The following is a 27,843-nucleotide window of genomic DNA, read 5'->3' as shown; positions in this document are numbered from 1 at the left end:
TATCCTTTTTTTTTTAATAACCAATATCCTTACAAAGTTCCTAGCCAACATTTTTTGTGGATTTGGTTCTTTGGGAAATAATACTGAATGAATTGGGTTTATCCCTGGATGCCAAATAGTATCATGGCATGCTTGGTGCAAACCCAAGTAAAGTTTGTATGAAGTGGAGGAATAAGAGTTCCTCCTACTGGTGTTTTTTTTTTTAATTAGTCTCTGGAACCTGGTATGAAAGTCTTACCAAGCATGAAATAACTTCCAAAGGCATAGTTTAGAGACAAACCAGCTATGTCAGAAGAATTTTCACAAAGATGAAGTTTTTCAGTAGAATAAAAATCATTAAATTTCAACCACTGGTTAGTTAACAAACCCTTGGGACAATTCCAAGCCGGCCCTTCATTCCGCAGCCTCACACAGACGGCACCAGGCTTTCTGCCCTCATGATTTTCTTTTTGTTTGCGTCTTTCAGTGGTTTAGTTCTGCTTATCTTGGTGAGGATCCCTTTGTATGTGTTGTACAAATACAAAGTTTATTGAGGTTCGTTGAACTTCTTGGAAGTGTAGATAAAAGTTTTTCATCAAATTTTGGAAGGTTTTTGCCATTATTTCTTCAAATATCTTTTCTGCTTCTTTTTCTTCTTCTCCCTCCAGGACTCCCGTTGTAGGTATTTGGTTGCTTGATGAGTTCTAAGGCTTGTTCATTTTATTATTTTTTTCTTTCTGTTCTTGATCTTAAAGAATTTATATTGATCGTCTTCAAATGCTCTGATTCTGTCTCCTGCCATCCTGAATCTGCTGTTGAGCCCCTAGAGGGAATTTTTTATTTCAGTCATTGTACTTTCAATTCTGCTAATTCCCTGGGGTTCTTTTTTTTTTGCTTCTTCAAATAATTTCCATCTCTTTGAGAAGCTGTTTGTTGATTGCTTATCATACTTCTGTTTAATTTTTTTAAAACAAGTTTCCGTTAGTTCTTTCAACATATTTGTAGAAGCTGCTAAATTCAACATCTTAGGACACTCAAGACAGCTTCTTTCGACTGCTTTTTCTCTCAGTGTGGATCATATCTTGCTGTTTCTGTGCAGTACTCTCATTTTTTTGTTGAAAACTAGAGACTTGGGGGAATATATTTTAGCAACTCTAAATTCTGATTTTTCTTCCCTGAAAGTTGTTTTTGCTTCGTTAAGTAACTTTCATTGGCAGAATCTCTGAATTCTGGCTCCCTTGCAGCTTAGTTATTTTTATATGTGGTTATATTTCAAAATCCTTTTTTTTTTAGTGATTTGAGCCCAGGGCCTCACTCACGCATACTATACCACAAGTTCTTGAGCACTGCTACACCCCAGCCCTGTTTATTTTATCAGTCTTACTTCCTGTGTCCATGTAGATTGGTGACAGGCCAGTGATTGATTGGACAGAGGTTGTGCTCAGCAACTCATGCCAATAGGGCTTCTGTCCTGTCCAGGTAACTGTAGGTAGGGAGAGTACTTTCAAAGCTCAGGTCATTTCCAAGTTAGCCCTGGTAGCTGGGACTGTGGAGTGTGTGCTGCTGCACCAGGCTTCCTGAGCCCTTTCCTGTCTCTTCACACGTGTGCAGCTTCAGGTGGGCCTGGTCCAGCTGCTGCTGTTCGTGCACACCCTGACCCTGGAATGTGCTTGGCTCAGCCATCTCAGCTGTAGGGTCATTGGTGCTCCCTGTTCACCCGCCTCTACCATTGTCACTTCCATTCCTATCTGAAACACAGGCAGCTCCCTCTGTCGGCTTCACATAGATGAACTGCCTCCTGCCCTGGCAAGAAGGCAGCGCTGCCAGTCTCCATAGCGCTCTGCCCTGGCGTTCTTTCAGCAGGGGTGGGAAAGCACACAGGAGCTGGGAGAGATGGCTGTTTGCCTTTGCTTATCTGCAGAGGACTGATGTGGTTTTGCCACTGCTGTTCAGCCTTGCAGTTGCTTCTTGGGGAGAGGATCCGGTGGTATCCTCACTGGTCATAGTGGAGTTTGTTTCACAGGCCCCTGAATCCTCGGTGTTGATTTGCTGTTGATACCTCATGCTTGTCAAACTGACTTTCTACTTTTAAAATAGCAACGTTGCTCATTGAGCTCTACTTTAATGCAACCATAAAAATTCTAGGATAATAACTTCCATTATCACATTCATGGAAAAATTACGGGTGTTTTCTTTGGATTTCTTTTGTGGTGCACACATGGACTGAATCCAGGGCCTTGCACATACTAAGCAGGCACTCTTCCTCTGAGCTGCTTCCCCAGCCTATTTTCAGTTTAATTTTTTAAAACACAGTGGAGAAATAAAGCAACAGTCCTGAGTTGCTCAAGTACTGAGTACAGTGCTAAGTGAGGATTATGTGCACTTAGCTGTATTTCTGCAGCTTTGGAAATGTTACGTACTTTGGGAGAGTGACTTACTGAATTCCACTTCCTCCTTTCTTTCCTCTGGGGCTTCCTGTGGCCACCAAGGAACTGGACTAATGTTTACTCTCATGAGCTAGAGATAGTTTTTTTGTATTCCAATAAGACTTACTTAAAATTTTAATTTTTGACACACTAAAAGCTTTGCTGATATGTTGAATTGGAATTTCATTCCTTAAAAACTGTGATATCCTTCCTGTAAGCCTTTGAGAAATCCTGTATTGCATGGTTTTTAGAATGCTGAAAAATTCCCACGGTTTGCCTTTTACAAAATGCTTTCTGTTGTCAGCCAGCAGTCACAGAAATGGCTTCTCAGTCATAGCAATAGCAATTCACTTTAGAGAGGGTTGTGTGTCACTGGCGGTGTCTCTTCGGCAGGTCGCTTTGAAGAGGAATTTATAAAGATGCGCATGGAGAGACTTCAGGCTTGGATGACCAGGATGTGCCGGCACCCAGTGATCTCCGAAAGTGAGGTCTTCCAGCAATTCCTAAATTTCCGAGATGAGAAGGTAGGACAACTCATTGTCACAGTCTTGGGGAAATGAGTTTTGCCACGATCACACTGAATTTGTCTAGAAGCTAAAACTAGGCTGTTTGGAATTTGTTTGTCACCCCCTTCAGAGACAAAGAGGGCACAGAAACCTAAATCCCACCAGAGGAAGTTCAATGTGCAGTGAAAGAGCTGCCAGGCAGAGGCCCCTCCAGCTGGGAACGTCTGGTCACAGCCGAGCAGGGGCAGGCAGGCTGAAGGGTGTGTGGGGGCGACAGGTTGTTTACTGACCTCAGGTGAGGAAGGTGCTGTCAGCTGTCAACGTGAGGTAAAGGGAACCAGTGATGGTTCCTGATTGCCTTCGACCTCACAGTGCCGTAGCATCTCAGGAGGAAAGCAGAATCTGGTGAACCATTCCTAGAGCCAAGTCACTTTCCCATAACCGTGTTGTGAATCCAAAAGACACGCTGGGCTTGCTCTGCTGACCCCAGGGGCCACGTACTGACAGAAGTCTTCTCTTACAGTTAAAATTAGAAAAAATTGGCTACTTGACATCCCACTATGTCTGCTTAGGAAATAGATTTCTCTCCTGATGAGCATTTACTGTACGCTGTACTATGTCTCTTCAGCAGGTCGCTTTGAAAAAGAATTTATAAAGATGTTCTCTAAAGGGATTTTCTCCATAACTCACTTATAAAAAATATTGTGTATTTTAGAAAATAGTCCAAAGTGTAAAAACTTTGAGTTCATTCAGAACAGCAGCAGATGCTAAATATATTATGACCCTGGAAAAAATGTTATGAGGTTATATCTTAAACCACATAGTAGAATACCATCAATCCTGTTGGAACTTTCAGGCAGAGATTTACTTGCTAAACTTCTTATGGTACTTTTCCCTTGTTGAAGTGAACACATTTACACACTGTCTAAATATTAGGGCCCTATCTGTGTATTTACAGACATATACACATGTTTAACACAGTATAAGTATTTGGGCTTAATTTTCAGTTACTGCCTCTTTCTAGACTTGACAGGCACTTTTGGTGTGTTGCATATCACCAAGGAGGGAATTGGAAAACACTGAGGTCCTCTAGCGTTTCTTTGTAAGTTTGTATGTGTCATCTGTTAGTCTTGCAGGCTGCTCTGCAAACCCTGGCTTTCCTGTTAAGAGGCAGCATTAATCTGTAGTATGTCATGGAGCTATATTGAAGTGAAAATAGGTTTTTAACATTTTGTTACTTGGTAGCTATGGAAGCTACATGGACCCTTCATGGTTTGCTGTCTCATGATGACCCAAAGGACTTCAGTAGTCCCAATTGTGTGATTTGCCCAGGATTTGATGTAGAAAGCATATCTGAAGGTCATGTATTTACATAGTATAGTGTACAAATAATAGTAAACCCTCATCACGGGTCGTTTTATTTTTCATGGCTGCCATCTTCAAAGACAGATCGGCATGCAGTAAAAGTGTGTCAGAGAAACAGAGAACTTGGAGTCAGGATGCTTCCAGCCTGGGCTCTTGTTTCTGACCACTGCGTGATCTTGCTCAGGGCATGTGTTCTCTTTGGGCCACATTTTCCTCTCCTACCAAATGACATTGTAGAACTAGGAAAATGAGTTCTGTGGCTATTAGTAGCTCATATAGTAGTGAACATAGAAAATCCCAAAGAAAATACATAGAAATTACTAGAAATAAATGAGCATTAAGGTAGCTATAGAGATAAGACATTGCAATTTGTCAGTGATAAAAAGATTTTAAGTAAAAAAACCCAAAAGCCTATAATTTACAATACCATCCAAAGTGTCAAATAACTAGGAATAAATAGAAGAAATTTAAGAAAGCTCTCCATAGAAAACTATGAAACATTATTGAGATAAGTAAAAGAAGACCTAAATAAAATTTCTAATACTGTGTTTCACAGATTTAAAAACAGGAAAAAATGTCGTGAGTAGGAAAAGTGCTAAGAGGAGCCCAGATGCTCTAGGAGGGCGCCGCTGGCCTCAGCTCAGTGCAGCTCGGGCAGCTTAGGAAGCACCGAGCTGGTGCCTCTGGGCCTTTCCTTTTCTCTTCATTCCTTCCTCTTTTTTTTTTTTTTTTTTTTTCCTTCCCCTCTCTCCTCTAAAGGATAGACAGGCAGCCCCAGAGGACAGGATAGAGTAGCCTTGAGCACGGAGGGAGGGAACAGAGCTTTTTCAGTAAGCAGTGCTGGGCCTGTTGGGCTCTGGACAGCTTCTCCCATGTTCACATCCAGAGCCGACTGCAGTCTCCTTGTGTGGTGGGCCTTGCAGCAGGACAGGGTCTGGGCGGTTTCTTCTGCTCCATGAATGTTAGTTGCAGGGCACGCAGCTGAAGTTGTGACCAAAGGAGGGTGTGCTCCCAGGAAAGTCTCAAGGAAGAGTAATGCAGGCAGCAGAAGCAGCTGTCGGAAGGGTAAGAGTGTAGAGGTGCAACCAGGGGGAGGGAAGTTGGAGGTAAAGTTCTTCCAGATACAGAGGCATTGAAGTGGGTCTGGACAGTGAGGAATTTTTTTCTTCCTCAGTTATCTCTTTTTTTTTTTTCTTTCTTTTTGAGATGGAGTCTCACTGTGTTGCCTAGTGGCCTTGAATTTATAGTCCTTTTGCCTCAGCTTCCCAGGTACCTGGGATTATAGGCACAAGCCATTGCTCCCAGCTGATAAGTATTATTTCCTATTTAGAGATGGTGACAGTCTTGGAAAGTGCGTAGGCTGAGTAAGTCACTGTGGGGACTGCACCACATGAAGCTGCCTATTGCTTGAAGTTCTGAAATCTTTCATAATGTAAAAATTGTTCATTCTCTCTTATAATAAACTAATGAGACAGAAAAGAACAGCGACAGAAGGTTGATGTCATTGAAGCCGAGTCTGTGGGGGCTTACACTTTTCTCTCTACTTTCATATGAGTTTTGTTTTGTTTTTGGTGGTGCTGGGAATTGAACCCAGGGCCTTGTGCACGTGAGGCAAGCACTCTACCTACAGAGCTATATCCCCAGCCCTACTTTCATATATGTTTGAAATTTTCCATTGTATCAAGGTTTTAAAAACCAATTTCAGATGTAAATGTGGAAGGCAGTATAATGAACCTTCTAGAACATGACCTAGGATATTATCTTCATAACCCTAGCATGGGAAAAGATTGCTGAAATGAGACACAAACAAGACTGAGCATTCAGGGATAGATGAATAAATTAGACTACAGTAAGACTAAGGACTTTTTTTTTATCAGAAAAACAATTAAAAGTTTAAAAAAAAAACAAGCTATTTAGATATTTGCAACATAAATACCCAATGAAGGTATTTAGAATTTATAAAAACCCACATAAACAATAAGACAATCAGCTCAGTACGATCAGGGAAATGTAAATTAAAACCACAGCAAGACACCAGTCCACACTCACCAATATGGCTAAGATGAGGAGACTGACAGCCACGCTTCTCCTTGGAGAGGTGAGACATCACTGGACTCACTGTGCTGGGGGGAGTGGAAATGGGTAAGAGCAGCTTGGAAAACAGTCTGGTGTTACCTACCATAGTTGAACCAGGATCCAACATGTGCACTCAGAGGTACCACGGAGTACAGCACATGCACACCAAGAGGTGGGCATATCCCTTACTGACAGGGAGAGGTGGCTGCCACTAGCAGAGTGGATGGACATGTTGGGAAATGCTCATGCAGTAGCACGTGCAGCCACACAGCAGTGTGGATGTAGGTCATTCCATGGCTGACCAAAGGACCCAGGCACAGAGCAGTGCATACTTGATAGCTCTTTGCAAGTTCAGAAACATGGCCAAACAGTAATGGTGGGGGTGGCGGGAAGGGTAGATGTGAAAAACCAAAAAAGGCAGGAAATGAAAACCGTCAAAGAAAGAATAGGGGCACCCTTGTGGGGGAGAGGGGTGGTAAGGAAGGAGCCAAGGGCCTCTGGAATGCCAGCTCTTTTCTTTTTTGGCCAAGGTGTACTCACACATTCTGTGTGAGGGTGTGTTGCTCTGTGTATTTCTGCTATGGGCACTGTGTGTGTGTGTCTTAAAATAAGTTTTTTAAAATATCTCATAAAACTGGTTCCCATCTTGTACTTTAGAAAAGTTCTAACCATTTTTTGAAAACAGCTAATGGTCAAAATTTACAGGGTGTGTTTATAGTTACTGTGTTTATCTTGGTAGCCTTGGAAAAGGCATGTGACCAAATCTGTTTGCTCTCAAAAGATGTGGTTTCGTGAGGACTGCTCGGCAATGGTGCAGGTCACACACTGAGATGTGCAGGCACCTGGCCCCTGATGCCGGAGAATGGAACGGAGGAAGAGGAGGATGACCAGTGAACTGAGCCGGCACGGGAATCTGGAAGACCACTGACTCTGCTGTGCATCTGACTTTGTGATGCTGTTCTCTTTTGCAGGAATGGAAAACTGGGAAGAGGAAGGCTGAGAAAGACGAGCTGGTGGGAGTCATGATATTTTCCACCATGGAACCAGAGGCGCCTGACTTGGACTTAACAGAGATGTAAGAGACGCTGACAGCTGCTCTCAGTGCAGTCATCTGCAGCTGCCTGCGTGGCGTGCAGTCTTGGCCACCGGGTGTTTGTGCTGGAGCTGAAGGGAGCTTATGACGCCAGCAGGGTTCCTGGTCAGAACTCAGGAACTCACCGTGTTTGGAAGGAAGTGCCATGTTTCTGCCATAACTTTAGATTAAGCTCTGATTTCTTTTACCTTGAAGTCAGTGATTCCATAGTTGACACAGTCTTAGTCAGTTCCAGTAAAGTATGATGAGACCAAGTGGCCCAGAGCCACTAGTACCCACTCAGAAGCCAACAAGCCGAAATCCTGAGCCCCACTTTGAAGGACGCAGTCTCTAACCTGGCTTTTCTGTTTTTTCCATCTGTTTTGCATCGGGTCATCTTTTTTTAAAACAGACCAGCTGAATTTTGAAGTAGTTCCTTTTCTGTATAAGGACTAGTAAGCAATCTTGGGATGTTTTAATTTTAAGATTTTTTTCTTTTGCTTATATATTACTAAAAATATGGACAAGAAAAAAATGAATGTTCATATGTTGGTATTATAGTTTTCAAAACTCTATATATCAAACTACTGAGAATTATTTTTAAATAGAAATAATCTCAGTTATATGTTTTTTAATTAGTGTTTTTTTGTTTGTTTGTTTTTGCAGCGCTAAAGATTGAACCCAGAGTTTCACACGTGCTAGGCAAGCACTGAACCACTGAGTTACATCCCCAGCCCTTAATCATTCTTATTTTATGTCATTTTGTGTTTTTTTGTTATTTTATGTTATTTTATTTTTGTGCTCTGGGGATGGAACTCAGGGTGTCACACGTGCTAAGCTGTGCTCTGCCACTAACCTATACTCCCAGCCCTTCCATTCTATTTTATGAACTGCTTTTTTCATTCAGCAGTATACTGTGGTCTTTGTAGGTTAGTAGATAAGCTTTTTATACCCTTCAAAAGCTTGAGTCTTAGGCAAAGCTACCTGGTGTGTACCCAGGTTTTCATCTGTTTGTTAAAGTACTCAGTGGAATGAATTTAGCAATAACTACCATTAGAAACCACAGAATTTCCTTGCATAAAATACTCAAGAGGTAATTTTACTTTAGAATTTCAGTTTTAGTTAAAATTCTTTCTTTGAGGAAAGAAAGCAAAGCTAAAATGTAAGTGGCAGATTTTTAAGTCATATTTAAAAATCTGAGCCTCTTCTGTTTAAGACTTATTGAGTTAAAGGGTAGTTGCTGCCGTGCAGGAAAACAAGGGCTGGGTTAGGTTTGGTCTGTGTCTCCCACACCACTGGTGTCCTTCCCATTGACCACAGAGAACAGAAGTGTGACGCCGTGGGGAAGTTCACCAAGGCCATGGATGATGGCGTGAAGGAGCTGCTGACCGTGGGCCAGGAGCACTGGAAGCGCTGCACCGGGCGTAAGTGCCACCGAGTGGCTCAGCTTTGTGAATACTCTTCATGGGGAGCCTGACCTCACTCCTCCACCCTGTTAAACAGCAGAAAGACAGCCCCAACAGAGCCAGTCCAAGAAGTCCCACCAGAAACACCTGTTAGATTACATAGTTCCAGTTGCTGGGATTTTTTTGTTTTTGCTTGTTTGTTTTTTCTTTGGTACTGGAAACTGAACCCAGGGGTATTTTACCACTGAACTACATCCTCAGTCCTCCAACTGGAGATTCTCCTGCCTCAGCCTCCTGAGTCCTGAGACTAAAGGCATGTACCACCACACCCAGTGGTAAGATGTGATGTATTTGATTAAAGCCACAATTCTTAGGAAAGCCAGTATCGTTGCTAGGACAGATAGTCTGGGTGCTAGGGAGATGTGGCACATTAGCCATGGCTCCACCCACCTTCCTGGCTGTGGGAGCCTCTTCCTCTCGGGGCTTTGGTGGGAACTGTCACCCAGTGGGGCCATTTTCCTACATCCAGAATTCTGCAGCTCTTTGGTCGAAGCCTGACAAATACAGTCAGGTTTCCAGGGACGCTCTTCTCTAAAATATAAATGAAGGAATTCAGTTTTGTTTTGTTTTATTTTTAAGATACTCAACCTTATCACTGTTCAGGAAAACAAAAATTAAAAACATGATGAAATATAATTGTACATCTTCCAGTTTGTCCCATTTTGCAAAGGAAAAAAACATACTCTGTATTTTTAACATTGTGAAGCAGTGGGAACATTTATCCTTCTATGATAGGGATACAGGAGGAATAGTAATTTTGGAAAACAGTTTGACGTGATGTAGTAAATTTAAGATGCTAGTGTGTTAAAATTGGAAATTCCACTTCTTCCCAGTCAAGATAAGTTTTCACATAGGCATAAAGAGAAATATACACAAATGTTTGCAGCAGCATTGTTTGTATCGATTAAACTATATTAAATAACTGAAACTGAACACTTTTAATCTGCAGAACTAATTTCACATGGTTCCAGGTTAAAAAAAAAAAACTGATTTCACATGGTTCCAGGTAAAAACTGGAAACAACAGTTCATTTATGATGTATTCCAATGATACAATGTCCTGTGAACCACAGCTGCTCTGTTTATCAACATAGAAAAATCTCACAAAGCAAAACAAACAAAACAAGCTATGGAATACTCACAGTATGTTGGAATTCACATGTTATCAGAACATGTCAAAGTAAGCCATATATGTTTTAGGTATGTATGAATTAGGAAAAAAACAAATGAAAGACAAGCAAAAATTCATGGTCAGAAGGACATTGAGTTGGGAAGGGGAACACAAATTGATTCTAAAAGTCATTGGTAATATTCTGTTTTTTAAAACTGAGTAGGTGGCCTAGATGCATTTTAGGAAATCAGTTTTTAAAGTAATAGATTTGTTTAGCTATTAGAAGGTCATCAAAACAAACCACTTAAATCTATGTGCCCTTTGAAAACTTTTTTTTTTAAGTGAATGCAGATCTTAAATTTTTAAGAATATCAGACAAATCTGGGATTGTGGTTTCTTTTAGAGAATTAAATTCTTTACATTTGCTGGCTGGTCAGCTCCAAGCACTGTTAGGCCATAGGAACAGATGTGTGAAACTGGATATACTGGCTTTGACACGAAACCCCGTGGGGTCAAGCACCTGGCAGTGTCTTTGAGCCCAGGGAGAGGCAGAAGCACCAAGGTGAGCAGGTTCTTAAGGTTGACTGAGCTAACATAGTTTGGGTCCGAGTGTCCTAATAACCTACCGCTCAAACAGGTTCCCTCAAAGGCCATAGGCGCATGCGAGGGGACAGAGCAGCCTATGACATGGAGACTTTTTTGGAGATGCTCTGGAAAGATCCTCAAATCCTAGTGTCTCCCAGCTTAAGGAGGAGGCGTAGGGCCAGTTGGTGAGGAGACAGCTCCCCGTCCCCAGTCCCATGATTCTGACTGCCTTGTTCTGCCACACTTCCTCCTCTCAGTTGTTGTGTGCTTGGTTACTGGTCTGCATGTAGCCTTGGGCCCATCAGTTAGGTTGTCTGTACCTTATTTTCCTTCACATGGGGACATCTCTACCCCTGGTGGGGGTTCTTGTGACAACTCAGTTCAGTGATGCATGTGAAGGTGCTTTGCAAACCAGAAGTCATTCAGGTGAGCTTGGTTTCACTGTGTTTCATTCAGTGGATGAGAAAGTGGGGTGGTTGGTAATAATAGCATCCACTCTTAATTGAACATGAATTAAACATAAATAACAAGTTGAGCACCGTGGTACATGCCTGTAATCCCAGCAACTCAGGAGACTGAGGCAGGAGGGTCCCAAGTTGTCCAGCCTGGCCAACTCAGTGGGGCCTTTTTAAAATTTAAAAAGGGCTGGGGCTTTAGCTCATGGTAGAGTGCTTGCCTAACATGTATCAGTGCTTTATTAAAGAATATAGACTGTTTTGAATCACATCAAATGTCTTTTGTTATAAAATAATTACTATTAGAAAAAAGTTGAACCCCATTTCCATGTACTTGGAGGACTAGTTAACAATTGATTCTTTCATTCTCCTTCAGCATTACCCAAGGAATATCAGAAGATAGGAAAAGCCTTGCAGAGCTTAGCAACAGTGTTTAGTTCCAGCGGTTATCAAGGTACATCTTTATTTATTTATTTTGTATTTTTTTTAATCGATACATAATAATTGTACCCACCTTTGGAATACAGTGTGGTGACTCGTTGCGTGTACGCAGTGTATGCAGTGTGCCATGTGAAGCTGGCAGCTAGTCTTCCACCTTTATCATTTCTTATGTGCTGCTCTCTTGAGTTCTGCATAAAATATGTAATAGGCTGTTGTGTACTGGGGTTGCCTGCTGTGCTGTGGAACTCTAGAACTTGTTCCTCTTGGGGTTTCACTTCCTGTTACCCAGCCTCCTATCCCCATCATCCCTGACCTCTAGCGACCCCAGTTCTGCTGTCTTCCACCTTGAGATCAGCTCTTTCAGCTTCCGCAGTTGAGAGAAAACCCTCTTTCAGGGTCTTATCCAGACCTGTCACCCCTCAGGATCTGGCAGGCAGACAGCAGTGTGGCAGTGAGCACTGCTGTCCCTGATGTCCACTTGGCCAGGCCACATGCACAGGCCTGTGCAGCCTCACCTTCTGGCTCTGGAGAAGAGTGAGGGGCTGTTACACCGGTGTTTTCTTGCCAGCTGGGCTCCCTGCCTTTGCTGTCAGGTATAGTTCCTTCACTTAAGGTGATAGGTAACTGCGGCAGACAGCAGTCTACCCTTACTGCATCTCTGTGCCAAACCTCGTCAAGGCTTCCTGTTGAAAAAGCCAGGTTTCATCAGGGCCTTTCAAGGAACCATATTTAAGTAATAAATCTGTTGCCTTGTATCTCTTCATAATCATTTTCAGCTTCTCCTGCACAGATATGTGCTGCCTGTGGCAGGTGGCGTCCTTGCCCTCATACCTTGGCAGCACTTGTGAGTTTCCTTTATAAAACGGAAAAAGCATTGGTCAGCTAGGGCACCTATTGAATTTGAGTGTCTCCTCTCGCCACGTGGGTAACTCAGTGTTAGAATTGGTACCTCCCCAGGAAGCTAATCCGATACTAGACAGGACAGGGCTTTGGATGTCATTTTCTAAATGTTTGCAGAAACAAGAAATGGGTCTGTCATCAGAATATAAGATTGAGGGCTCCCACATATGAGTAGTTCTTGTTGGCCTGAGTTCTCCATCTTATAATCGGCACTTAGACTGGAAGGAACCTCAGGTCCAGTTAGCCTCAATGAGAAGCCTATGAGAAAAGTGCCTTGGCCTAGTTGATCAGTGGCCAGTGGAGGCACCAAGACCAGAACCGGGAGTGGGGTGGTTCCTGGGCAGATGTACAGGCACCCTGTTACCTTTGAGGTGCTGCAGTGTGGGACCAGGTGGGAGCCGTCTGTGATGCTAGAAGTCACTTGTTGGTCCCCATGTCATCCTGTGTCAGAACTTCTGAGGCCTAGAATGGACAAGCTCACCTCTTTCAGAATGTGGCTCGTTTGGATTTCATCATTCCTGCCATGCATCAGTGACTAAGGAAAAGCAGGACTTTTTTCCTTTGGTATCTTGTTACCATGGTGAAATTGGCAGTCCCTTGCTGTCATCCATGCCCTAACTGGTAGTGGAAGCCTAACAGTTCTCCTAGGTGTGAATTTAGAGTTTGCTTTGGGCCAGGTTATACAATACATGTTCCCAGTTTTTGGATCTCTAGTCATTTGAAGTCACATAGAAAACTTAGAAACCATTCAGAACAATCATAGGGTTTTCAAATAGCAGTTGGCTGTTCCCTCCTCCCTGATTCTGGAGGAGATGAGAATATCACTCATTGTTCATTGGTATGACAGTAGTAATAGAGGTGCAGATAACTGAGCAAAAGTTTTAAAAGAGGGGGAAGAGAAGATGGTAAACTAGAAAGTGATTCTAAAGAAGTTCCTTGATGACGTTATACTGCAAATAACTCATTCTCTTAAAAATATGCTGGAACCCACTGTATTTTTCTTGAGACAGATCAGATTCTCTGGAGCCTTACCATCTCTATAATTTTAACCTGAACCAACACAGAAGAAAGAAAATGTAATTAACCAAAAGGAGAAAGGAGGACTAGAAGGTGCAGGTGGGAGGAGGGCTGAGGCCACCTCCAGGTAGTGAAGGAGGGCAATAGGAGGGGGCGTCAGGCACTGCCACTGTCCAGGTGCTCATCTCTTGAATGCCCCAGAATGAGCTGCACAATGATTCCTCCATATTTTCTGTACTGTCCTTGTCACATTATCTAATAACACATTATTAGATAGTCATCCTGCAAATGGCATTTTTCAAGTATTAAAAAGTATTCAATATGTTTTATATTGAATGTCATTTAATTTACTAGTTACTATTTTTAAAGAACTGTTCAAGTTCCTCCTGACAAACTTCTTCCATCTCAAAGGACAGTGAAGGTCAGTAGTGCCGGGCGTGGTGTCCTGGAGCAGCACTGCGCCTTGTGCTCTTATGATTACCGTCTCTGCAGCCCATTCCTAGGGAGGCCTCTGGCTAGAGCAGACACGTTCACCCTGCTCTCTCAGCAGTGCGTGTGGTCGACTGACCCGTGAAATAGTCCGTATTCTTATTATCATATGGAAATGTAATGAATAAAAAATTGTAAATGATTATCTGTGGAGGAGGAGAAGGACAGATACAGAAGCAAGGCTCTGATGATAACTCCTTTTGTAGATTTGACTTTGAAAAAAACATGTGACTGTTTAACACAATTATTAGAAAACCAATTTAAATCAAAATGAAAAAGAAATCCCTTAGAGTCAAAAACAAAACATGTGGGCAGGGGTTATAGCTCAGAGGTACAGCGCTCACCTAGCATGCATGAGGCACTGGGTTCGATCCTCAGCACCACATTAAAAAAATTAAGATACTGTGTCCACCTATAACTAAAAAAAAAGAAAGGAAGAAAAAAAACACGTGACCTGGTTCATTGAGGTGAAGGCAGTGACTGTGCGACCTACAGAAGATGCCTAAGGTCTTAAAGACTGCAAAAGAATTAGTTACTTTTGCTAATCCACTAATAAGCAATAAGATATTGGTATTAATATTATAAAACTTCTAAAGCTATGTTTACATAGTGTAGGGCAAGCCAGATATCTGATTATGTTATTGTTATTAGCAACTAAGATTTTTAAAATAAAAATCAAAGTTTAAAACAAAGTTAAAAAAAAAAACTCTTGAGTTCTAATCTTGAATTGGAAATATTACTATGAGCTCATGATATATTTTCCATCTTTTGAAGAACACAGTTTTCCCTGCTATTCACTTAAAAGGCCTTTCTTTGATCACCAAGAAATTGATAAAGGAAAGTTAACAGAAGTAGTTCAGCTAATAAAGAATGAATAATTAGGGGATGGGATTGTGGCTCAGCGGTAGAGTGCTTGCCTAGCACCCACGGGACCCGGGTTCGATCCTCAGCACCACATAAAAATAAAGGCATTGTGTTGTGTCCATCTACACCTAAAAAATAAATATTTTTAAAAAAGAATGAATAATTAAATAGAAGAGCACCATTTTGTAAATCCATACTAAAGTAAAAGACATAGACAACAACATTTGTGGCCTCCAACATTGTGAAAACTAGAAATAACTGGAAAACGTGAATCTAAATCTGGTCAAGCCTCCAGACCTTATGGCCAGTGTAAAGTGAAGGCAGGAACAGGAACGTGTTAAGTTTCACTGCAGAGATGCAGTCAGTAGCACCCAGGTGTGGGACCCGTGATCCTCAGCACCCCGTGAAAAGAACTTTGCAAGGAATAAAAGGGGGGAGGCGGGAAGAAGAGGCCTCCATGACAGACACAGGCCTGTCTTCCGCATCTTCTTTGCATCCTGGTTCAAAAGCCAGCTTGCCCTGAGCTGCCTGGAGCACCCACTGGAGGGTCACGCCTGTCAGAGTGATGGTCTTTTCTTCATGTGCGGTGGAGTGCAGTGGTGTTGTCCTATTTTTCAAAGGGTCCTTATCTTTTAGGTACAGTTTCCAGGTGGATTGTGTGACAGGAGTGGAGAGTGTACATAGGAAATGTTGGCCTTAAGCTTCCATTTGGGAAGCTGGGCGCTAGTGCTAAGGAATCACAAGATTGATCTTGCTTGTTTTGCGAGTATTTGGTATTTCCTACATTAAAATTTACCAATAAAATTTTGAAGAAAATCAAAAGTAAATATGTATAACTTCCAGTCACTATAATCCTTTTCAGGTGAAGCAGATCTCAATGACGCAATAACAGAAGCAGGAAAGACTTACGAGGAGATCGCCAGTCTTGTGGCAGAACAGGTACTGCATGATCACATGATCCCAGGGAAGAGTTTTTTGCTTTCTAATGCACAGATTTAAGACTTATTGTACAGCAAATCCAAATAGCCTTTTCTTTTCTGCTTCTAAGTGTCTTTGTTAACTGTAGGGGGATGGGGCTTCTGTTTGTTCTGCAGTGCTGGGGCCAGAAATCCGGGGCTTTGCATGTGCTAGCCAAGTGCTTCCACTGAGCGACATCTCCAGCCCACTGACACAGTGTTTCTTAGGTTAAGCCAAAGTGGATAGACAAAATATGTCATCCAAAAGTCTAAAAGAAGTTGAGATCAGTGGTAGATCATCTGTTCAGCATGTGTGAGGCCCTGGATTCTGTCCTGAGCACAAAAAAAAAAAAAAAAAAAACAGTCTAAATGAATGCCTTCCAGTATTGATAGCTCTGAGCCGTGCTTGGCCTTCAAAGGATGGTGGCATATGGGAGAGAGCCCTGGCTCAGCGCTGCCAGGACTCTTACCTAGACTTGCCGTGTCTTGGTCTCCTCATGTGTTAAAGGGCCTTGGTAGTGCCTGCCTTCTGTGGTTCTGAGGATTCCATAGCTAATATATTTCTTTTTAAATATTTTTTAGTTGTTGATGTACCTTTATTTTTTATTTATCTATATGTGGTGCTGAGGATCAAACCCAGTGCCTCACACATGCTAGGCAAGCGCTCTGCCCCTCAGCCACGGCCCCAGTTCCTTATAGCTAATATATCTTAAAAAGCACTTGCCGCAGTCCCCATCCCCAGAACACACCTTTGAACCACTGAAAATTCTAATAAATAACAATTTCCTTTTTTTTTTTTTAACAGATAACAGTTTTTAAGGGGCATAATCATATAAATTGTTTCACATCTCTGAATTTAAAAAAAAAAATTCAGTTGGCTCTTGAAACATACTTATGCCACATATACACACACGCGCATACACACTGAAGCAGTCAGTCAGTAGCTCTTTTGCTAATACTCATAAAAATATCAACGTTAGAATTGTGAGTAACATAGCTATTAAAAATTACCCTTAGGCCAGCCCTGGTGGTGCGGCTCCTGCAATCCCAGCCACTTGGGGCCTGAGGTGGAAGGATGGTAAGTTCAAGGGCAGCCTGAGTAACTTAGCAAGGGAAAAAAGCGGGGCAGGGAGAAGAGCCTTAGATGACAAACAGGGCACCTGTCTTCCACGAGGGCCTTCTTTGCTTCCTGGTTCAAAAGCCAGCTTGCTCTGAGCTGCCCAGGATCACCCCCTGGTGGGTCACACATGTCAGAGCAATTTTCTTTCTTAGGTGTACAGTAGTATCGTCCCTGTCTTTTAAAGGATCCTTATCTTTAAAGTTGGTGGGTGAGCTGCTGGGTGAGCTAGGGGTGTAGCTCAGTGGCGGAGCACTTGGCTGGCATGCACAGGCCCTGGGCAGAATACTCAGTACGGGGGGAGTGGGGGAGTGTACACTCATATATATAAATTCAAAAAATATAGAATCACTTAAAAATTGCCACTTAAGAAGATTACCAGGTTTTTAAATAATATTTGTATATTTTCTGCTAAAAATAAAGATATTAAACTATAACAATTTATTTGTCTGCATATAAAACATACAGTTTTTTTGTTTTGCATTTTTCCCTCGGTACTGGGGATTGGACCCAGGGTACTTTACCACTGAGTCACATCTACAGTCTTTTTAATTTTTTTTATTTTGAAACAGGGTCTCACTAAGTTGCTTAGGGGCCTGCTAAGTTGCTGAGGTTGGCCTTGAATTTGCTGTCCTAGCAAGCCCCTGAGATTACAGGGTGCACCACCACACCTAGAAAAACAAACTATTAGCTGAGAATTTTTCCCTCATAGTGTTTTATATTGGATCACCACAAAATATCTAATTTTACAAAGCAATCTAAAAATTGTATGCTATTTTATCCTTTACTACATGTGAGTCAGAGTGCAGTAGTTTGGGGGATTATTTTCTTTTAGGAAAAGTAGTCTGAATGCCTCACGTGCAGTGACTTGGCTATGCGTGGAGGATCTGGTTGGCATGGTCCTTATATACTAGTTTCTTTTCCTTGATTTTTTTTTAATTCCTCTGCCAGTAACAACCAGCCAATCTCTTGTTACAGCCAAAGAAAGATCTCCACTTCCTCATGGAATGTAATCACGAGTATAAAGGCTTCCTTGGCTGCTTCCCGGATATCATTGGTGCTCACAAGGTAACCTGGCCACAGGCACAAAGGAGAGGGCTTCGGGCAGACACACACACAGCCTGGCAATGCCATCTGACAGGGTTGTCCTTATTAATAAGAAATGCTAATTCCCATCATAAAGATTTCTAAACTTGTTAACGATTCCCAACTAGAATTAAAGGTATATTTGAAAGAAAAAAAATGATTTCTAAATAAAAATTGGATTGGGTGACCTCACATTTTAATTCTGGTTAGTTTTTCCTCTTCCTTTTTCAAAATCCACGTTACCTCAGTCATGAGAATTTTACCAGCTGTGGCATGTAGCATTCTGCTTTATGCTTTACCATTTAAATCTTGTGAAGGGAAGCATGGGTTAATAGGCTTTTGTACAACTTCAGACAATTTAGTGTAAAACTGAGAACAGTTTGCTTCTCATAGGAATTTGCCCTGGCAGGCTTGGAGTTCTAGGCCTAGAGGCTGATTTGGGCAGCAGTATGGCATTTTCGCTCCCAGATAGCCCTAAACAACAAGCAGGGCAGTGACACTGGAGTGAGAGATGTGTGGCAGCCTTTACAACTTCTACCATCTAAATATTAGTTTAAATTTAATTTATTCATTCCCCCTTACAAAAATCAGAATAAAGCTAAGCCTTGCAGTCAGATGCAAGTGCCAGTTTATAAACCTTGTTTCATGGAAGAAGAGACAGACAAAGCCCCGTGTGCAGGTACTACACGGCAGCTCCCTCGGGCTTCCCAAAGCTGCTGGGAATGCCTGTTTTCCTGTTGTGCACTACTCTTGAAATGCCTGTGGCTTATAAATAATACAGAGATGGTGTGCTGTGTGGTTTTCTCTTTTGTTGTAGCATAAAAATGATAAATTTTAGCTTAGTTACATTTTTTCAGGAATAGCAGTCTTTTCTCTTTCAGGGAAATTAAATTTAGATGCTTGCCTCTGTGCTTACTGGTGGACACATGTTCCCACTTGTGGCAAGTCACTTGTAGAATATGTTAACATTGTTGCATTTTTTAAAATATTTATTTGTGTATCTGTAGTTTTAGGTGGATACATTATTTTGTTTTTATGTGGTACTGAGGATTGAACCCAGTGCCTCATGCATGCTAGGCGAGCACTCTACCACTGAGCCACCACCCTAGCCCCAACATTGTTGCATTTTTTTAAACTAATGACTAATCCCTTTCAATTTATCTTACCAATATCATTGCATTTTCTATTTCACAGGGAGCAATAGAAAAAGTGAAAGAAAGTGATAAGCTAGTTGCAACTAGTAAAATCACTCCACAGGACAAGCAGACCATGGTGAAGCGAGTCGGCACCATGTCTTATGCTTTGCAAGGTAAGGAGAAAGGTTATGAGTAATTGGTAGAGGGCCATCCCAACAAAGTAGACATTCCCCTTGCTGGAGAGAACTCCAAATATAAATAGCAGTTAAATAAACAAGAGCCCCTTGCTTGCCGGATCCCAGTGTTAAAGAAAAGCTGTGATATTTAATTTCTCACTAATGCCCCTTTCAGCAGCTTGATTAAACCTACATGTTGTGTTACTTCTTAGAGACACTGAAGGTTCTTTTTATAACCCTTAATATCATACTGCTCTATTAAATTCCGAAGCCTGGCATTTAGCAGTATATAACCTTTGTGCCCCAGGACCGTGGAGGGCAAAAGGGATCCGGAGGAATCATCCTAGGCATAGTTTGGCTGGTAGTAAGTAGAAGATATTGGTTCACTTTTAGAGCCATGTGTGAACAGACAGGAGCAGCAAATGGAGGCTCCTGTGTTTTAGTGGATGGTGGATGGTGGATGAAAGTGTCTGGATGGATGCGGAAGGGCGTTCGTGGTATTTAACATGCAAATCAATGAAAAACATCCATGTACTGGAAGGTGGTGTTTGCCTCTGACTGTGCAGCCGGTTTTTCTAGCCTCTGTGCAGGATGATGTGCCAGGAGCTGCTCAGAAGCCAGCCAGATCAGGTCCAGTTGATGATGAGTCATGACTGAGTGGAGAAACCAGGTGTAGTCATTTGAAATCTTGGGGAGGTGGAAACTAACAGCTGTCTTGGTTTGGGTTGTAGCTGAGATGAATCACTTCCACAGTAACCGGATCTATGATTACAACAGCGTCATCCGCCTGTACCTGGAGCAACAAGTACAGTTCTATGAAACAGTAAGTGGGACCCCTTTCAGTGCCTTTTGCACCCATACCCTGAGAGGAGGGCTTGCAGGTAACTAGCTTTGGCCTTATAAAGTCAATCTGTTTGTATTTTTTAATCCTAAGTAATAAACCAAAAGGGGTTAAGTTTTGAACAGGTTTTTTTTTTTTTTTTTTTAACCTCTTTTAATTCCATCTGCCCTTTCCTCTTTGGGTAACATTGAGTTAAAAACGGTTTCTTCTGAAGAAGAAGCACTAGATGCTAGTTTTGAAGGCCCAAGAAGTCCTGACTGCACAGCTTCCCGAACCTCCTCCCATCCTTTCTGTGCCTTTGTGCACAGGGACAGTGCTGAATGAGATGAGGTCACCCTGTTGCCAGAGACTTCATCCTCTCAGCTGGGAAATGAGACCAAAGGCAGCCTTTGTGTGTGACCCAGGTGTTCAGAGTGGACCAAAGGATTCTCTACAGGAAACCAAAAGAGAGCAAAACCTTAAATATTTTCATTTAGAAAATTACAATGAAAACGTAAACTCTCATGCTTCTGTAATGTTTTGGTTAGCAGAACATGGAAAAAACAGATCTTTTCATGTAAATGGAGCTTAGACATCAGAAGACAAGTTCTGTAGTCTTATATTGACCGCTGGGCCCTGCCTCATTTCTCTGCATTCTGTATGTTCAGGGACTGTGGCAGGGCAGCCCTCAGCTCACATCCATTCATGTGTCACCTTTGGGCTCATACTGTCCAAAACGCCAGTCTCCTGTGGCAGGCTGCTGACACGGAGCTGTGTGTCACTTGCTTCCTGCTTGTCTGTGGCATGTGTGGGAATAACTGGGGTGGGTAGAGTGCCTAGAGAGAGCTCTCCAGCGCCTCCTCGGCACAGCAAGCTGGGCCTGTGATGGCGTCACACCTTCTCCTAACTGGGGCTGCGGGTCTTTGCCTCTGGCTCCTGTTAGAACACAGCCACACTGTCAGCAGCAGCCGGCCCTGGAGGAGCAGGGCTGAGAAGGGTCAGAAGAGGCAGAGCTGAGATCAGTTGAAGGAGCCGGCAAGTTTGTGGTGTTTACTTGTGAGAGTTGTAACGGTAGTGTGCTGTGACATCATCATGGGGTAATATCTCAGAATTGCTTTGTCTTTTCACCAGATTGCAGAAAAGCTGAGGCAGGCCCTCAGCCGCTTTCCGGTTATGTAGAACAGAGTGGAACATGAAGAAGACTCCGAAGTGCTTCCTTCTGACTTGGGGCAATGCAGTTCAAAGTTTATTTTTTTTCTCCATCATCAGAAAAAAAGAAAGAAAACCAAAAAGAAATAAGAGTTGGAAAAAGCTGTTTTCTCTATTAACCAGCCTGAATGCACTATTATTTAGGGTTGGTCTTCTTTTGTTTATTTCTACATTCATTATTTAAACCAATGGAAATCGTCTCTATTTTTGAAAAGAACTTAAATTTATTAGGATTTTTGAATGGAGAATTAGGGGCTCCCCACTGATATTTTACATATAATCGTAATTTATACATTACCCATGATCTTCCGGTTCTTACCCAATGTCAGATAATTAATTACTAATTGCTTTCTTAAAAATATGAAATATTCCAGAATAAAAAGACACATGTTTATATATTTTTATAACTCCTTGGTCCTCTGGGGTTCCTCTCTGTTCAGGAAGATCCGCACACCATTCACTGCGCCAGTGCTTCTGTCTCAGGAGGGAGAGAGCCCAGGGCTCTGGGCACCTCGCCCTGCATGTGCTGCAGGGGCCATCTCGTGTCCCCTTGGTGGGCACAGTGGGCACACAGCAAGTGCACCTGCCTGCTGCTCTTCCGTGGAAGACAGTGCTCCCTCTGTGCCCTGCTTCCTGATCCTGGGCAAGGCGTGTTTATGCTAGAAAGAATACAGCAGAAAGGCTGAAAGACCTTTTAAAAAGGCTTTAGCCCCGGGCTGGTGGCCGTTCTGACTCCTGTGCCCAGGAGCACCGGGGGAAGAGCATCCTCCAGAGCTGCCGCCCCTCCCACTCCTGTCCCTCCACTCGCCATCAGAGGGAAGAAGTGCTGGGATGGCCTGAGGTGCCACGTGATTGCCATGTGGGCAGGAGGCCAGTCGAGGTTCTCTGAAAAGATGGAAACCAGAGTTTAGTGCCTGGCCCCTCCCCACCAAATGGGAGAGTTTGGGGACTGAGATGGACGGCAGCATGCCCAGTGTGCAGGAAGGTGCTGATGAGAAGCCCGAGCGACACCTGTCTTGACTGCCCAGCCTTCCTGGTCACTGATACTTCCATTAAGGGCACCAGGCAAAAAGGTCTCGACCTGCTGACCGCTGATTAGCACCCGCAGGCCGCCCGCTCCACTGTTGCCTTACCACCTCATCTGTCACCGTCCCTGCTCTGACCCAGTGATTACAGAAACGGAAAGTCAGCAGCAAAAACAGGAGAAACCAAAGCAGTAGATGAGGACAGTAGTCACCTGAGAACCTCCCGCTCTCCAGCATCACGGGTCTGTCACTGTTTATAAGTAATTCTCCCCACCTGACTTTTCCCCTCTAAAATCCCACAGAACAGTGTTTATGATACAGCCATTTAATATATGTACAAACTGTAAAGAATATGTATAAATATTTTACACAAATGTAAGCATGTAGAAGCCAACATATAAATAAATTGTTTAAAAACTGTACAGTAAATTCTCAAAGCAAATTTTTTCAAAATACTCCTTGGTGTTTTAGTGAGTGGTTTGTTTGTTTGTTTGGGGGGCGGGGGTTGTTCTTGGTTTTTGTTCTTATTCCAGCTGCCAAAAATGGTCCGGGTAATGAAGGCTCTCTCCAGGCATAATTTCCTGTGGCACGAATCAGAAATTTAGCCTTGGGTCTGTGATCGTCCCTGGCAGCATCTCGTCGTGGCATGGGGAGCTGTGGGACACAGTGTCCTCCAGGTGTCCTGAGCTCATTGGTATGAGAAAGGGGCCAAGAAAATGGAGACTTACCCAGGAAGATGGCAATGGCGTGGGGTGTTCCCAGAGCGACAGGAAATCCAAGCCCTCGAAAGCTGACACTTGGAAGGGTCTCCTTCACAGGGCAGAGTTTTAATGTCATGGTGTGTATTTTCTTCTCTTAGGGGATTCTCATTTGGTTTGATTTTTAATGACTTATCTTTAGATTTCTTAGAACTACCATCATACAGTAACAACTTTCATAAATCTTGACTGTGGACAAATAGATGAGCATTTGGAAAGGCCTGGTGAAAGTCTGGTCTGCATGTGGGGCAGGTGATAGTGGCCTTCCCAAAGTGGCGTCCCAGAAGGTCAACCCACTGAGTGATGGGCCGGCGTCAAGGTTAGCATGGTCCACCTACAGGTCCTGAGTAGGAGAAGGCCTTCCCCACGCAGGAGAGGGAACAACATAAACTGCCCCTGTAGGCCCCGACCCTCCGGCCAGGCTCCTATCGTCTGTGGGCAGAGTATTCCGTTCCTTCCCTGCGGGAACAGGGAGAGCGTGGGGTTGGCAGGTCCTTGTGAGGCACGTGCTGAGGCAGAATGAGCGCATACCACGCTCATGGCAGGAAAGGTGCCATGCAGATCTGCCCAGCACGGGCCACGGTGCACCTTAGCTGTGGAAGGAGACCTTCCAGCCAAGGCCACTCACCGGCTGTGTGTGACCCCTTCCTCAATACAACTAGTCCTCGTCTTCTTCAGAGGGATCATAGAACCCACCAAAAGGCAAGGAGTCTAAAATGGGAGAGTGTATTATGAAAGTAGACTAAAATCCCTTAAAAGGAAATGGGACACTTTGTGCTGGAATTTTTGATGACATTCCAGGTGAGGTAAGCCAGTTATGAAAGGACAGCTACTGTCCCATGCCACCTACCTAAGGTATGCAGAGTGGTCAGAGTCACAGGCCAGGGAAGGTGGACACCCAGGCTGGGGAGGGAGAAACGGGGAATCGCTGTTCCATGGTGCAGAGCTTGGGTTTGCTTTAAAATGCATAAAGTGGCATCAGAACACTGATGTTAAAACTTACTCAGTTCCCTGTTGGGTGACACCTTTCTGAGAATCCTGTCAGATGCCCTAAATTAGCATGTCCTCCTGCTCTGGCTGGGACTGCCTGTCCTACTTCAGCCCCATGTGAGCTCAGGCGTGTGGTTTGGTGGCTGTGTCGCTGTGCCCCCCCCCCCCCCCCCGTCTCCTCACGTGGATACCTTCACAGCACTCAGCTGGTCTCTCCAGGGGCCTCTGCAGTCTCGGGATACTGCCATGCTTGCTGACGGCCTGGCTCTCGGGCGCACATTCACACACCCCAGAGCCTTCACAAATGGACGGACTTCCTTTAAAAAATAGGCCACGGAAGCCTGTTTGCTCCTTCTGCCATGCAAGGACCAGCAGGAGGTAGCCATCCGTGAAGAACAGGCCTCACCGCACCCAGAATCCGCTGGTCCCTGGACCTTGGCTCCAGCTCTGAGAGAGGTCGAAGTTTCTTTAGAAGCCACCTGGTTATGGTGTTTTGTTACAGCAGCATGAATGACCAGACAGTCCCCTCTGTGTCTTTCTCCCGTATTCTGCCCTTCAAATTCTAGCCACATGGGACTCCCCACTGTGATGTGTCAACCAGTGAGACCCCCGAGCTCTGGAAGCCCACCGCAGGGACCGCCTAGTTTGTTTCTCCTCCCAGTGATGAAAGTCCTGCACTGCTTGTTGTCTAGTGTCTGAAAGCACTTTGCACATATTGGGGTGGGTTTTTCTTTGAGGTGGGCTAGCGGGTAAACTGGCCTCTGCTACTCCATCGTGGCTGAAAGTGGAAACACTCATTTATTTTCAGATTCCAAGGTGTTATTTCCCAGCATGCGTCAGTCTGTCCAGCAGACGTCCCTAGGGCCCACCCGTGGCTCTTGCTTTCCCCTGCATCACCACAAGACTTGGTCTGGCCAAGGAAAGTCGTTGGGAGCCTGGGATAGCAGGTGCTGGCTCTCCAGCTCCACAGGGAGCGAGTGTCGGCATAAAAGGGCCCACAGCTGAAGCCACCGAGAGAGAAGGGGACGGGCATGAGCCAGGAACACGCGGCTCTGTGATGCGAGTTCGAGTTCATCCCCAGCAGGAGCTAATCCCCTGCCAATCCTGACCAGGGGATCCCTGTTTTTTATTGAACCAGAGTGTCCTTGCATCCTGACCCTAAACGGATGTCTGAAGATGTATTGGCTTGAGGAAGCAGGGACCGTGTTCCATACGGGAAACTGGATCCTCCCGGACAGACGGGCAGAGCAGAAGAAGCAGAACAGCAACTGGGTGCAGACGCAGCCGGACCACTTGTCTGTGTGAGACTGGGTTAGTTGGACGGCGCGTTCAAATGCCTTCAGCTGGCTCCGTGGATTGTATGTAATTCAGAAGGGATTATTCTTCCCTCCGCACACATCTATACCCATGGTGAATTAGCACAAACGGTGGGCATGTCCCTGCAGTGGAAGATGGACCCCTGGAGAACGAAAACGGGCCTTTGAGGAGCCATCAACACCTGATACTCTTCTGCAAAGAGTGAGCTCTGGCTTTCTAAAAGTGGGGCACCTGTCGTTTAAGACCCACTTTTCAACCACCTTTAGACTTTTGACAGCAGCTTCTTCTAACTCACCTCTAACATGGAGCCCATAGAGCCCTGGGGGACTAGAAGGGGACCCGGTAAGGGCGTAGAAGGTAGGCAAACTGGCCATGTGCACGGCACACGTCTTCTCTGGGGAAAGGATTTATTCCTGTCATCAGATCCTTCAAAGTAGCGGTGACTGGATAAAGGGTCGGAGCTACTGCGTTAGAAAGCCAGTTTCAGTGCCGCCAGACTGATCTGTCTTCAGCCACATCCGGTTCTTTTTCCTGGAATGGCTTCCCCTTCTCTTGCCTTTTTCTGACGACACAGAACCTTGGAATGTAAAGGAGGAGGGAGGAGCGGTTCTCCAGTGGCAAGTCCCACTGGTGGCAGCTGAGGCCCTAGGTACCTCCGCTGGTCCACAGGGCGGGGAGGGTCGACTCCCAGCAGAGGTTTAATTAGCACATCCGCCTATAAAGGCCAGCTGAGGGCGCTGCCCAGTGCCCATTCCCCTTTTGGCCAAGGGTCTCAAGGAAACCAGAGAGGTCAGACCCCAGGTGGGTGTGAGCCAGCTGACTGTGGAAGACAGCACCTTGCCCTGGGTGCTGCCCCCCAAGCTGCAGCAGGTCCTTCTGAGGGGTGGCTCTTGCTCCATGGACTCATGATGGACCCTGGGTTGGAAGAGCTCCATCAGCAAAGCGCTGTCGTATTTGCTCAGCTTTCCTTTCCCTCCTCCCTTCGCACCTTCGTGGGGATCCCCCGAGCCTGGAGTCGCCTGCGGTAGCCAGTCAAGCACCTGTTTCTGGAACCAGGCTGCAAACCCAGAGACCTGTGCAGGAGCAGCAGGGGAGGAAAAGCACACGCGCACACACACACACACACACACACACACACACGTCCAGCTGGGCGCTGCAGCAGGAAGACAAGTTCTCTGGGGCAGGTGCCCCGAGAGATCAGAGGCAGGGAGTGTGGCCAGAGCCCCCTGGTGCCGCAGGAGGGTCCTCAGCTGTGTGAGCTGCAGAAATGGCTCCTGGCCTGGCACCCTGATTGCGCTGCAAAGGACACCAGTGAGACGCAGGAACAATGGAGAATAAGTGCAGTTTAATAACAGTGTAATTCATTAAATTATTATGAGTTTGGAGAACTTGTAGCTGAGTTTCTAAGGCAGCACTAAGCCTTGCACTGAAGGAACAAGAGTAAGTATCAGATGCAGCTGTGTGAGGTCATCTCACCCACACCTGCTCGTCCCCAACCCCTTTCTCTGTCCACCTGGACTAAAGAGTGGAGAAATCTCCAGGGAGCTCAGGAGGCCACATAAAACAGTGTGACCAATAAGTCTCGAGTAGAATCTGAGAGCTTTTGCCTTGTTCTTGTACGGGGGCAGATACAGCTGGCTAGAGTTTCTCCCTCCCTACCTTGAATGTCAGAGCAATGCCTCAGGCTGAAGCAGCTATTTTGTAATCATGAGGCAAGAAGCCAACACCCTAAAGATGATCAAAAGGAAACAAGCGTTTGCCTGGTTCCACGGAGACACTGCTTCTGGAAGAACTGCCTTGACACTTCCTGTTTATTTAAGATGCTGATAGTTGAGTTTTCCAAAGTACACCTGATGTGCTGGCGAAAATCTTTTAGATTTATATACATGATAGGATATTATATGTTCCAACTTAATTGGTTTTGTCAAAAGGGAATCATCACTTTACAATTTCACTTTACTTTTCAAAACTATTTTGCTGCAGTAAAATTTAGGATTTTTTTTTAATGCTATTTAACACTTTCAGACATACATAAAAGAAGATGTAAAATGACTCGGTGCTCAGCCTCTGCTCCCCTCCTGGGATGGGAAGCTTGCACCCCCACAAGATGGCTCTGCGCTCAGCACACCTCCCTTTGCTAGAACAGTCTTCGGGAGGCTGCACCAATGCCCCCTCTGTAACTCTGCTGCTCTGGTGGCCCCGTACACGCCTCTTGATAAAACACTTCTTGGTGTTTTCATGTGTAACTCTTGCAACCCGATCAGACAAGGGGGGTTTCTGGAGAAGATCAAGGGCAGAAAAGAAAGAGGCAGGCTCCCTTGAGTGGCCCCTCTTTCCCCTCTGCAGGAACCCTCAGAAGGAGGGCTGCTGGGCAGCTGTGCCCTCCACACCCCCTGCCCATCTATTCACCCAGCTTCTGTGCCAGGCCCTGAGCCCCTGCCAAGCCTCCTCAGGTGACATTGAGGGAACAGCCAGATTCCAGTCTGGAAAACTCCTGCTGCC

General features: G+C 44.4%; 1 protein-coding gene across 1 annotated transcript in view; it reads left to right on the top strand.

The window, feature by feature from the left end:
• The window catches only part of Snx9 (sorting nexin 9), a 105,533-nt gene extending 82,835 nt beyond the window's left edge, over positions 1-22,698 (top strand). Inside the window, exons 10-18 of the mRNA XM_027939496.3 lie at positions 2,799-2,929; positions 7,324-7,427; positions 8,745-8,848; positions 11,417-11,494; positions 15,614-15,690; positions 17,803-17,892; positions 19,105-19,219; positions 19,954-20,045; positions 21,174-22,698. Coding sequence (XP_027795297.2) covers positions 2,799-2,929; positions 7,324-7,427; positions 8,745-8,848; positions 11,417-11,494; positions 15,614-15,690; positions 17,803-17,892; positions 19,105-19,219; positions 19,954-20,045; positions 21,174-21,221 — 839 coding nt within the window. The 3' untranslated portion in view covers positions 21,222-22,698. The remainder of the gene's footprint in view (positions 1-2,798; positions 2,930-7,323; positions 7,428-8,744; positions 8,849-11,416; positions 11,495-15,613; positions 15,691-17,802; positions 17,893-19,104; positions 19,220-19,953; positions 20,046-21,173) is intronic.
• The last annotated feature ends 5,145 nt before the right edge of the window (positions 22,699-27,843 follow it).

Source organism: Marmota flaviventris, chromosome 6, assembly GCF_047511675.1.
Source record: "Marmota flaviventris isolate mMarFla1 chromosome 6, mMarFla1.hap1, whole genome shotgun sequence".
In the NCBI taxonomy this organism is placed as follows: domain Eukaryota; kingdom Metazoa; phylum Chordata; class Mammalia; order Rodentia; family Sciuridae; genus Marmota; species Marmota flaviventris.
Note: the sequence above shows the minus strand (reverse complement) of the source record. Positions and strands in the feature narration are given on the sequence as shown.